Source organism: Camelina sativa, chromosome 7 (assembly GCF_000633955.1).
Source record: "Camelina sativa cultivar DH55 chromosome 7, Cs, whole genome shotgun sequence".
Lineage (NCBI taxonomy): Eukaryota > Viridiplantae > Streptophyta > Magnoliopsida > Brassicales > Brassicaceae > Camelina > Camelina sativa.
Window position 1 is genome coordinate 14,461,555 of NC_025691.1, and position 12,751 is coordinate 14,474,305.

The 12,751-nt window shown below is 41.1% G+C and overlaps 1 protein-coding gene and 1 long non-coding RNA gene across 2 annotated transcripts; one reads left to right on the forward strand and one right to left on the reverse strand.

Annotated features, from left to right (window-relative positions):
• On the reverse strand, nt 1,123-3,567 carry LOC104701163 (the record flags this gene model as incomplete). The annotated part of the gene is made up of 3 exons (XR_753766.2): nt 1,123-1,829; nt 1,973-2,206; nt 2,820-3,567. It is a non-coding gene; the product is annotated as a receptor protein kinase-like protein At4g34220 (long non-coding RNA).
• Nucleotides 10,472-10,888, forward strand: LOC109125594 (RNA-directed DNA polymerase homolog; the record flags this gene model as incomplete). The annotated part of the gene is made up of 1 exon (XM_019227527.1): nt 10,472-10,888. A coding segment is annotated over exon 1 (417 nt), but the record flags the coding sequence as incomplete, so codon positions are not given.

The following is a 12,751-nucleotide window of genomic DNA, read 5'->3' on the forward strand; positions in this document are numbered from 1 at the left end:
TATTATGGCATGCGGGCTTATGCCCGATCACTACAAAAAATCAAGTGTATTGTATCATTTATTTTGTATCACAAAACTAAATGAAGTAATTTTAAATTACTTATTTTCAAGTGAAGCAAATAAAAATGATTAGCATCGATTAGATCATTTGATGTTATAATTATCTAATTTTACGTCAGTTATTTATAATTGATTCAGTTTCAATTAGTTTTGTATCACTTTTTTTAAATTGATATAAAATATATTTTTATATCATTTAGATAATTGATGTTTTTTTTTTGGATAAAATCACTTTTAAAAACGATTTACAATTTACATCAACTAAAAACTGATGTTAAACAAAATTATATTGCAGTTCACATTCAACCTCGAGACATGTATGACATGGGCGATTCAGATGAGGTGGATGATGAAGTTGATCCTAAGTTATAAGTTTTATTTTTGGTGAATGAGGTTTTCCTGAGTATATATATATATAGTTCCACAGGGAAGAGTTCAAGAACAATAAGAAGACATTTAGTTTCAGGGATTTAACTCTATATGAATAATTTGTATTTGCAAATTTTTGTTGTCTAAGTTGCAGGTTTTCTTGTCTAAGCTATAGAGTACAGATTTTGGTGAATTAATTTGTATAATTTCGTTTGAGTTTGAGACATTGCAGGTTTGTTTGCACCTTGAAAATAGTCTGAAAATTTGTTTGAGTTTTTTGGTCTTAGGCGATCTGTTCAAGTCATTTTTATTAAAAGTGAGCTACTATGTACGATACTAATGTGTTTGATACATGATGTCTTTCTATCACTTTTAATAGTTTGAATTAATTTTTAAGTTTAAGGTTTAGCTTGAGACATTATATATAAATACAATGATCGAGAATTTAATAAAAAAATAGTATAGGTTCTGATTCTTATCAAATTGTTCGATATTGTTAAACAAACTACCTTATTCCTTAAATCAAGGAAATATCTTGTTCATCTTGTTATCTCCAAACTTATAATACAGTTCACAACAATACTAAGTTTGTAGTATCAACAAGGTTATTTAGCCAAACGATCAGCAGCTTTGTTTGTTGTATTTCTTCATGAATAACTTACTAAAAAACCTAATTACATGAGGTTTGTGAGGTTCTCATGAGACAATATTTGCACTTATGATTTCACTTATACATGATAGTTTATCAAAAAAAAAAATTCAAAAAAAAAAAGTAAACAACAATTTAAATGATCCATTTGATTGCAACAAAATTTATGCAATCTTTCTAAATTTGAATAAAGTAAACAATTAAACAAACATTTTCTCTAGCACTTGCACCACATCCTTCATAGACGGTCGCTTTTGAGGCAAGGAAGAGACACAACCATAGCCTAACTTGAAGCATGCGACCGCCTCATCTTCACGGCGAGCCACCTCAACCCTAATTGTCCCATCAACCAACCTCAAAAACCAAGTTTTCTCATCGGTCTCATAATCACGAACAAGATCACGATCAACCGAAAAAACTTTGCCTGTGAGAAGCTAAAAGAGTATCACACCAAAGGAATAAACATCCCATTTGGGATTTGGTTTCTGGCTACTCGACCACTCTGGTGGATGATGCTGTGAGCTCGACATTGGTCCAGCCGTGAGTGAATCAGCCGGAGTCATAAGACGATCGAGGCCCATATCAGTAATTACAGGCTCAAACTCAGAGTCCAAGAGAATATTATTGGGCTTGATGTTGCCGTGCACATGCTTCTTGTCGTGTATATAAGCAACTCCTCTAGCTATGCCCTTTGCTATCTTCAGCCGTGCCTCAAACGAGAGAGGGTTCTGAGAAGACGAGCCTGATTTAGCTGTTTTCGAAACAAACAAAAAATATATGTCAAAACCAAAATCTTGAGTTTCGAACTTGGTTGTTACTAAAATGCGCATATTAAGCGTATGGTAGCATTATTTAGTATAACGTACGCCTTTTATGAGAAAATTGAAAACTTACCGGAGATGGAGGAGAGAGGTAGATTCCCATTGGGGACATAGTCGGAGATGAGAAGCTTCTCTTCGTTACCCCAGACGAAGCCACGAACCCTAACGAGATTTGGGTGACAAAGTTTAGCGATACACTGAACCTCCTTTTCGAATTCTTTAAACTTCGTCACCGTACAACACTCCGCTCCGATCCGCCGCACCGCAAAAGCTGAGCCGTTCTCTAACACGGCTTTGTACACGATCCCTGTTGAGGGATGAGTCTTCGATTTGCCCTGCAAAAGAGAAAGACGAAAAGAGTGAGACTAAGATGATGAAGAACAAGAAGATCGGAAGTTAGTCGGAGAAGAAGAAGTGGTAGTACGGAGAAGAGAAAAGAGGAAGGAGAGGGTTGCTATTTTGTTGTTGTGGATTAAGAAGACTAATGGGCTGGAATTAAGCCCACTTAAGATTTGTGTATTTAGTGTTCTTTAGATTATTAGTAGTGTTAGGCCCAAAATAAGAGTCTTGTGTTGTTTACTTAGTTTGACTAAAGAAGTTGATGAAAACCTTAGTTAGACACTTAGACTAGAGTAGATAATAGTTGTTGGAGTTGTTAGTAACTAATAGTTAAGGTAAGGTTGTGTAAGGTTGTTTGTGTCCAGAAGTCTAATGTCTAGATATAATGATGTAATAGTTGCTAAGTCTAGAGTCTAAGTGAATGAATGTAAAAGAAATCTACTATAAATATGTAATGTGTGTGAAGTTGTAAGAAAAAGAAAAAAATGAATGAATGAGAGTTTTAAGAAAATTAAATTCTTTGAGTGAAGAAAAGAAAAGAAACAAACCTGAAATCAAAGTGAAAATGTCAACAATCCCGCCGCTTCGGCTTGTACCAAGTACGTAAGCTGATGTCTTTAGTAAAGTATCTAGCTCTAGCTGAGTCTCTCCATCGACCATCACTAGTTTTGTTTCAGTGTTGCCTTTTTCACGCCCACCACTTGTTCGATTAAATGCCTCAATGGGTTTCTTGTCTTGCAGCTGGTTCTCTACGTCGCTCTCGGATGATGCAGACGTTGTCTCGTCGTACCTTCGAATTATCCACGAGCCACATCCAGTTTTTGTAGCTGGAGATTTGGTGATCTCTGAGGCGGCGACTATGGTGTTTTGTTTCGATTTCTTGACTGGTAATGTATCGTTTCTCTCCAGTCATTTTTGTAAGACGCTGAAAGTGCTGTATTCTTTGGAGCTTCTACGTTTCTTGAGCTGGTATATGTAGAGGATGAACATAGCTATGATAGCTAGACCAGCTATATCTGCAAGTGTAATGCCTACGATTGTGCTTGGCTTTAGTTTGCTTTTGGTTGTTTGATTTGGTGATTCTACTGATGGAGTTGTTGGTGTTGGAGTTCTGGGCATTACTGCTATTGCTGGTGAAGTAGTTTCAGAGATATTTTGTGGGTCTGATAGAGTAGAAGGGATTGAACAAGGAGTTTTCAATGGCTGCCCACACAAGCCTGTATTACCAGAGAAGGACTCAGTCTTTTGGTTAAGCAATGGTGGTGTACCAGGGATTGGTCCTGTTAGATTGTTGAAGGAGAGATCGAGGATGGTGCTTGCTGGAAAATTTATTCAACATGGACTAAATTAGTTATTTTCTTTGCGTATTATTAATAATATTGTTAATTGAGGTTAATTAAGTAAGCTAATTCATTTTTTTGTCATTATCTTTACCAAGAATCGAGTTTTTTTTTTTTTTTAATTTAACATGAACTTATAAAACCTCTTCAAATAAAAATTTATTTGGCGAAAACAAAATTTCAGATCCACCCACTTAAATTTTGTCTCAAGCGCCAAACTATTAATTTTTACTATATATCGAAATGATTAAAGTTAGGGTTTTTAAGGCAAATCTATTTGGTAGAAACTGCTGGCAGAAAAACAGAAAACGTAAATTTGGAAATTTGGTAGAGTTAACTTGTTTTTTTTTTTTTTTTTTCTAGATCCCGCTTACCTATTCTGTAGTGTCTAACAAGTTTTTATTTTATTTTTAGTTTACGATTGATGATGGATTTAAAGACACAAGCACCTGGAGATTTATCACAGTTGGAAACTGATTCCACGATGCCTCCTCCACTTGCTTCTGAATGTAAAAGTTTCAAATGGAAAGTACAAGTCATAGGTAAATCTGATTAACACTGACCATTATTTTTTATTAAATCATTTATATATATAGCTCTTGGATCTGTTAATAATTTCACGTTTTCGACCAAAGCTAAAGAGATCAGGTATTAATATAATGCTAGTTTTTTTACGTTAATTTGTATATTTATAATTTAATATATCAAACTAATTTAGGCAAGAGCATGGGCTACAAGTTTTGCTGCAGCTTTTAAGAACAAACCATATCCACCTTTGACAAACACACCAAGTTTGCCTAATCCTAATCAGGTAAATAGTATTCATATATTAATTTAAAATTTCAGATCCCACATTTTATATAATATATATATTTTTTATTAGGGAATGGACGATGGTGCTAATGGATATTCAAACAGTGAAAACAACGTTAGAGATATATGATCACAGAATGGACAATGGTGCCCATATACTTAGTTTTACAATGTATTTTTAGCTGCTTTGCTTTATTTATGTTTCATGGATTTACAAGATGAATGATTTATGTTATTTATTTTCTAATTTATGTTTAATATATGGTATTTTATTTAATTATTTTTGGTTTTAAATTTTTAATTTGTAATCTTTTATAAATCAATTAAATAAGCTGTTCTGAAGTTAAAATTCAATTATTAATATGAAAATAATAATATTCGAATTAGTTTTTTTTAACATAATCATTAATGAAAACTGACAAAGTTACCATCAATTATGTACAAATGATAATAATATCTCAAATCGATTAACGCAAATGACATCGTTACTAAAATCACTTAAGAAAATTGATACTACTTTTTACTTCAGTTATATATAACTGATTCTAATATTTGAATCGGTTACTGTCAATGATACAACAATTAAAATCACTTCAAAAAATTGACACCAAAATAACATCAATTACGTACAAGTGATATTAATAGTACAATCCGTACTTGAAACTGATGCAATTATTCTAATCATTTGTGATAATTGAACTGATTTTAAATCAGTTTAACTAAATGACATAAATACTAACATCACTTAAATAAAATGATATAAACGTTGACATCAATTTTAAATAAATGATATATATTAACATTGATTATAATAATCGATGTAAATATTTGAATATTAGCATCGGTTTGATATAAACTGATACAAATTATTTACATCAACAAAATATAAATCATTCATTAAAGTGATGCAAATTATTTTTGCATCACTTAAAACTGATGCAAAAATAGAAAATAAATTATGTAATACCACACTTTTTTTGTAGTGGATGAGGAGCCAATATTATGGCATGCCTGATGAGGAGCCAATAGAAACTCAAGGTTTAGGCCTGTGAGAAAAGGAAAGTCCAAAAGTCGAGAGCAAATAATGCCTGGAGCGTGAGTCTATCGCCTAGAGGTGACTTTCTGTAGATCGGTCGGAGGAGTGCGGGTCGTGGAGACGATCGCACGGGAGTCCTTGGCTGATGGATGTTCGAGATTCGAGGACGAATCTATGTTGGTGGGGGAGAACTGTAACATCCGCGAACCAAAATCCCGGTTTAGGGATTGCATCGGTCGATGCACTATGTGCATCGGTTGATGCATAGCTGGTTAGTGCGGACGAGTTTAAGTTAAACGCTGCGTTTTGGGTTTAGGGAAAACCCTTAAACTCGAGTTTTGTCTCATTCGGCGAGTTTGGCCGTTTTTGAGAGAAAAGAAAAGAGAGAAAAGTTTCTTGAGTGTTCCTGAGGATTTTGGGTGATTTGAGGTTGTTTCTGTAGAGATCTGTAGCTGAGATCGTTGTAGGAGCTTCCTGGAAGTGTTTTCTTGTTTGTTTAAGGTTCAGAATCGTCTTGGCAAAGGTAAGTGCATGACCATGGCGTATCTAAGCTGGAGATATCTCTGATTTGCTTGTTATGTGTGGTTAGGCTTCTTAGATTGTTATATGGGATGTTGGGAAGCTTTCTTGTGGCTTGGGATCGAGTTTTGTGGTTGTAGGAACGAAGATCCGCCGAGAAGCTTCGGGGGAAAACGATGCTCGGCATTGCATCGGTCGATGCACTCTGTGCGTCGGTCGATGCAAATGCGAGGACGGCGCGTAAAATCTAGGGTTTTCGTGCTATGTCGAGCATACGTCGGTCGATGCAATGGGAGCATCGGTCGATGCAAGTTAACCTTGCATCGGTCGATGCAGATCTTGCGTCGGTCGACGCAACCTCCAACTGTTGTCAGTTGATGCATGTTTGTGTCGGTCGATGCTGAGTCCTGGTTTGTTATTGTTGATTGTTGATTGTTTATTGATGGTTAGAGATATCTCTATTGCTTGTGTGTATAGCCCAGTAGATGGGAGGATTGCCTTACTGAGTGTTTATAAAACACTCATGCATTGCAATTTGTGTTTGTGGTGCTGTTAAAGGCAAAGTGTGATCGTGGAATCAAGGCAATGAAGAGGAGGATGTTCTAGTGACTCGATTGGTTGTTATCTGGCATTGCTAGGTTGCTAGAGTTGGGTCATGAGAAACATTGCTAGGTTGCCGGTTTTATGTTTCCTGATGTTTGGTATTTGGATATTGTTTATGATATAATATTGGTTTACTATTGGTTATTTATTGGATATTGGTATTGGTTATTTCCGCTGTTGATTGTGAATGTGGTTAAGTGGCTAGTGGGTATGAGACCACTAGTTGTAGTTTATTTATTATTTACTATTTATTTAATTTAAAAAAAACGGGTCGGGTCATTTCACAAAAGTCGAAGAACCGCTTCTCATCTCTTCCAAATCGTCCGAAATTTCCCCAAAAGCCTTGTATTCCCTAACAACCAACCACAACCATACAAGCTGTAACACCCGTGAACCAAAACTAGGAGTTTTGGGGAAGGGTGTCGATCAACACCAAGGGGGTGTCGGTCGACACCATTGTTCTCTGGTTCGACCAATTCGATTTAATTATCGATTTGGACCGGTTTAGTTTAGGGAAAACCATTGAACCGAGTTTTTAAAGAGAGAAAACGACCTAGGTCGTGTTTTTGTTTTGTCTCACGCCGTTTTTGAGAAGAAAAAAAAGAGAGAAAAGTGGTTTGAGGTTCTAGAGAGAGATTGGGAGATTTCCTTGCTGTTCTTGAGAGATCCAAGGCTGGGAAGGAGTTAGAAGCTTTCTAGAAAGGTTGGATTCCTTGCTGTTGGTCTGAATCTTCCTCCAAAGAGATGAGTGCATGACCATGGCTAATATAAGCCTTTGATGTCCTTGTTCTTGCTTGTTTGTTGTTGTTTTGTGTGTTTTTCTTGCTGGGATTGGTTGCTACAAGTTCCTAAGGACGTATTTGGCCTGGGATTTGAGTATTGGATGATTTGGAAGAGGTTGGGAAGCGAGATTCGACTCTCGGCTTCGAGCGGATCGTGGTTACAGAGGGAGTGTCGATCGACACCACTTGGTGTCGGTCGACACCAGCAAATTAGGCATCGATCGACACTGTGGGCTAGTGTCGGTCGACACCAAGGCCAGTTTCGGTCGACACTTGGCAGGTGTCGGTCGACACCTCCCTTCCAGCGAGATTATGTTTGATTTCCTATTTTGTTTGTCTTGTTTGTTTATTGTTTAGAACATTGGTATCATTTTTGCTTGTGTGTATAGCCCAGTAGATGGGAGGATTGCCTCACTGAGTGTTTATCAAATACTCATGCATCTCAATATGTGTTTGTGGTGCAGGTAAAGGTAAAATGTGATCATGGAATCAAGGCGATGAAGAGGAGGATGTTCTAGGGACTCGATTGTATGTTGTCTGGCGTTGCTAAGTTGCTAGAGTTGGGTCTTTAGAAACGTTGTTTAGGTTGTCTGTTTCATGATTTATGATGTTTGATTATTGGATTGATGTTATGAATTATTATTGGATATTTATTGGTATTGTTATTTCCGCTGTTGGTTGTGGTTGTGTATAGATGGCTAGTGGGTATGGGACCACTAGTTGTAGTTATTTATTATTATTATTATTTATTATTTATTATTATTAAAAAAAAATGTGTCACGTCATTTCAGTTTGATATCAGAGCCCTTACGGTTCTAGGTTTGGGTTCACTAGGTTTCTGTTGTGATGTTTGGGATTGCATATCATGATTGATTATGTGAGTTAGTCAATTATGTGTGGCATGGAGTCCTAGAACATCCTCTTCGAGCCTACAGTGTGATTCAACGGTGAGAATATATTTTTGTGTTATGTATAATTGCGTGCTTAGCCTTATGTTCATGGTAGTGCAGATGGTTAGAGAGGATGTTGTTGCTGGTCGTGGTCGTGGTCGTGGACGCGGACGTGGTCGTGGAGGCGGACGTTGTCGTGGTAGGGGCAGAGTCCCAGTGGTTAGTGAGACCGAGGACCAGAGTGTGACAGCTGAGGGTGTTGGCGAGTCGCAAGATGTCCAGGGGGATTCTTTGAGTGTGGCCGGAGGGGGCGGTGATGATGCTCCAGTGGCCGGTGATGCTAGGGTTCCGAGTGTGGGAATCCCAGCGGTTGGAGCCCCTGGTGTTGATCTTGCGGGCTTGCTAGCACAGTTGTTAGAGTGGTTGCCGGCGGTGGCACCGACTCAGGCTCAAGTGGTGCCACCAGTGGTGGCGGAGGAGCGGCAGCCAGTGGCTGCGGATGTGGAGGTCCATTCTCGTTATATCAGCATGCTGACAGAGATGGGTCGTATTCATACCGAGAAGTTTTCGGGAGGCACAGATCCTACCGCTGTGGAGGTGTGGAGGACGAGTGTGGAACGTAACTTCCATACTCTGAGATGTCCTGAGGAGTTTTGGGTGGACATTAGGGTCCACCATTTGACTGGCGATGCTCAGTTGTGGTGAAGTTCTATGGCAGCCTGGAGAGTGCAGAGGGAGATGTCTTGGGCTGACTTCGTCTTAGATTTCAACCACAAGTATTTACCTAGAGAGGCACTGGATAGGTTGGAGGTGCAGTTCCTTCAGCTAGCTCAGGGAAATCGGTCAGTGGGGGACCTTGACTTGGAGTTCAGTCGACTTCTGAGGTATGGGGGTCGGGATATGGAGTCTGAGGAGGCTCAGATCAGGAGGTTTTTGAGGGCCCTACGTGATGACTTGAGGGTTCACTGTAAGGGCGGAGTTATGGTACGCGTGCAGAGCTGGTTGAGATTGCAGCAGGGATTGAGGAGGATATCCGGGTACACTCACTGGCGGTTAGTCTAGCAGTTCAGCCTAGTAGGGCTCAGCAGCAGGGTGGTTCTAGTTGGGGCAGCAAGCCTGCGCAGGGAACCAAGAGGTGGTGGGAGGCTACGCAGACGTCGAGTGGTGCGAGTTGCTTCAGGTGTGGAAGCAAGGATCACAAGATTGCTAGTTGTCCCAAGAAGAGTGCTCCAATGGCAGCAGATCGTGTGTGCTATCATTGCAGGGAGCCAGGGCACATCAGGACCTATCATCCCAAATTGCAGCCGGTGGCAGTGGCAGCGTTGCAGCAGGTGCAGCCTGGAGGGCAGCAGGTGGCACGGATTGAGCAGACGCCACGGGTTTACACGACTGGAGAGACTGGTGGAACCACTGCCGCGGCGATCACGAGTATAATTTCTAGTACTTTAACTTTGTGAATTCTTTGTAAGTTCAGATTTTATGTTTTCCTGTGATAAAGTGTTAGGTTCTCAACACATGAGGTTTGTGTAAGGACCTTGTTGGTGGGCGGGTTTAAGTCCCATGTTATGTTTGATTCTGGAGCTTCTCATAGCTTCATTACTCCGGAGTGTGCAGAGAGCACGGGAATAAGAGGGAATCTCGGGGAGCGTACAGGCGTTGTCAGAGTTGCAGGAGGCAAGTTCCTGAGGGTTATTGGACGAGCTAGAGGAATTGATATTCAGATCGCAGGGGAGCGAATTTGCTTATCAGTCCAGTGGAGCTGTATGATGTTATTCTTGGGATGGATTGGTTGCATCGACATATGGTGCATTTGGATTGCTATCGGGGTAGAGTGGAGTTAGAGGGAAGTTGGTTTTTCAGGGGATTAGACCGACGTCGGGGAGTCTCGTGATCTCGGCCATTCAGGCTGGGAAGATGATCGAGAAGGGTCGTGAGGCTTATTTGGTTACCATATCTATGCCAGAGTCAGTGGGGAAGTCTACGGTTAGCGGTATTCCGGTTGTAGAGGAGTTTGAGGATGTGTTCCAGTCGTTGCAGGAGTTACCACCATTTCGGTCTGATCCTTTTACAATTGAACTGGAACCAGGGACGATGTCGTTATCCAAGGCTCCTTACAGAATGGCCCCAACAGAGATGGCAGAGCTGAAGAAGCAGCTAGAGGATTTGTTGAGGAAGGGATTCATCCGTCCTAGTGTATCACCGTGGGGAGCACTAGTGTTGTTTGTCAAGAAGAAAGATGGGAGTTTCCGGATGTGTATTGATTACCGGAGGTTAAATCGGGTCACTATGAAGAACAAGTACCCTCTTCCCAGGATTGATGAGTTGTTGGATCAGTTGAGGGGTGCTACTTGGTTCTCCAAGATAGATCTGGTGTCGGGTTATCATCAGATACCGATAGATGAGGCAGATGAGAGGAAGACTGTATTCAGGACGAGGTTTGGGCAATATGAGTTTGTGGTGATGCCGTTTGGGTTGACTAACGCACCAGCTGTGTTTATGAGATTGATGAACTGCATGTTTCAAGAGTTTTTAGACGTGTCTGTCATCATTTTCATCGACGACATCCTGGTTTATTCTAAGAGTCCTGAGGAGCATGAAGTGCATTTGAGGACAGTTATGGAGAAGTTGCGGGAGCAGAAGTTGTTTGCTAAGATGAGCAAGTGTAGTTTCTGGCAGCGTGAGATGGGTTTTCTGGGTCACATTATGTCTGCAGATGGGGTTTTTGTAGATCCGGTGAAGATTCAGGCTATCAGGGATTGACCTAGACCGCAAAATGCCACGGAGATCAGGAGTTTTCTCGGGTTGGCAGGGTACTACAGGAGATTTGTGCAGGGGTTTGCGAGCAGAGCACGTCCTATGACTAAGTTGACAGGGAAGGATGTTCCTTCTGTCTGGTCACAGGAGTGTGAGGAGGGCTTTGCAAGCCTGAAGGAGATGTTGACTACTGCTCCGGTGTTGGCTTTGCCTGAGCAGGGAGAACCCTATGTGGTTTATACAGATGCCTCTAGAATTGGTTTGGGGTGTGTTCTGATGCAGCATGGGAAGGTGATTGCCTACGCTTCGCGACAGTTGCGGAAGCATGAAGGCAACTATCCTACTCATGATTTGGAGATGGGTGCTTTAGTTTTTGCCCTGAAGATTTGGAGATCTTATCTTTATGGTGCAAAGGTGCAGGTGTTTACAGATCATAAGAGCCTGAAGTATATATTCAATCAGCCCGAGCTGAACTTGAGGCAGAGGCGGTAGATGGAGCTGGTGGCGGATTATGATTTGGAGATAGCCTATCACCCTGGTAAGGCTAATTTGGTTGCAGATGCTCTGAGTCGGAAGAGGGTAGCTTTAGCTCAGGAGCAGGAGATGGAGTCTTTGGTAGGAGAAATCGGTGCGTTGAGTTTGTGTGTAGTGTCTTAGGAACCGTTGGGTTTGGAGGCGGTTGATAGAGCAGATCTTCNATGTCTGCAGATGGGGTTTTTGTAGATCCGGTGAAGATTCAGGCTATCAGGGATTGACCTAGACCGCAAAATGCCACGGAGATCAGGAGTTTTCTCGGGTTGGCAGGGTACTACAGGAGATTTGTGCAGGGGTTTGCGAGCAGAGCACGTCCTATGACTAAGTTGACAGGGAAGGATGTTCCTTCTGTCTGGTCACAGGAGTGTGAGGAGGGCTTTGCAAGCCTGAAGGAGATGTTGACTACTGCTCCGGTGTTGGCTTTGCCTGAGCAGGGAGAACCCTATGTGGTTTATACAGATGCCTCTAGAATTGGTTTGGGGTGTGTTCTGATGCAGCATGGGAAGGTGATTGCCTACGCTTCGCGACAGTTGCGGAAGCATGAAGGCAACTATCCTACTCATGATTTGGAGATGGGTGCTTTAGTTTTTGCCCTGAAGATTTGGAGATCTTATCTTTATGGTGCAAAGGTGCAGGTGTTTACAGATCATAAGAGCCTGAAGTATATATTCAATCAGCCCGAGCTGAACTTGAGGCAGAGGCGGTAGATGGAGCTGGTGGCGGATTATGATTTGGAGATAGCCTATCACCCTGGTAAGGCTAATTTGGTTGCAGATGCTCTGAGTCGGAAGAGGGTAGCTTTAGCTCAGGAGCAGGAGATGGAGTCTTTGGTAGGAGAAATCGGTGCGTTGAGTTTGTGTGTAGTGTCTTAGGAACCGTTGGGTTTGGAGGCGGTTGATAGAGCAGATCTTCTGAGCAGAGTGCGGTTGGCTCAGGAGAAGGATTTGGGGCTGGTGAATGCCTCAAAGGATGTGGATTCAGAATATCAGGTCTCATATAATTGTACCATCTTGGTGCACAGTCGGATTTGTGTGCCCAAGGATGAGGAGTTGAGGCAAGAGATCCTGAGAGAGGCTCATGGGAGCAAGTTTTCTATTCATCCAGGAGCGACTAAGATGTACCGTGATCTCAAGAGGTACTATCAATGGGTCAGGATGAAGAAGGATGTGGCTAGTTGGGTCGCGAGGAGCGATGTGTGTCAGCTAGTGAAGGCTGAACATCAGGTCCCAGGAGGGTTACTGA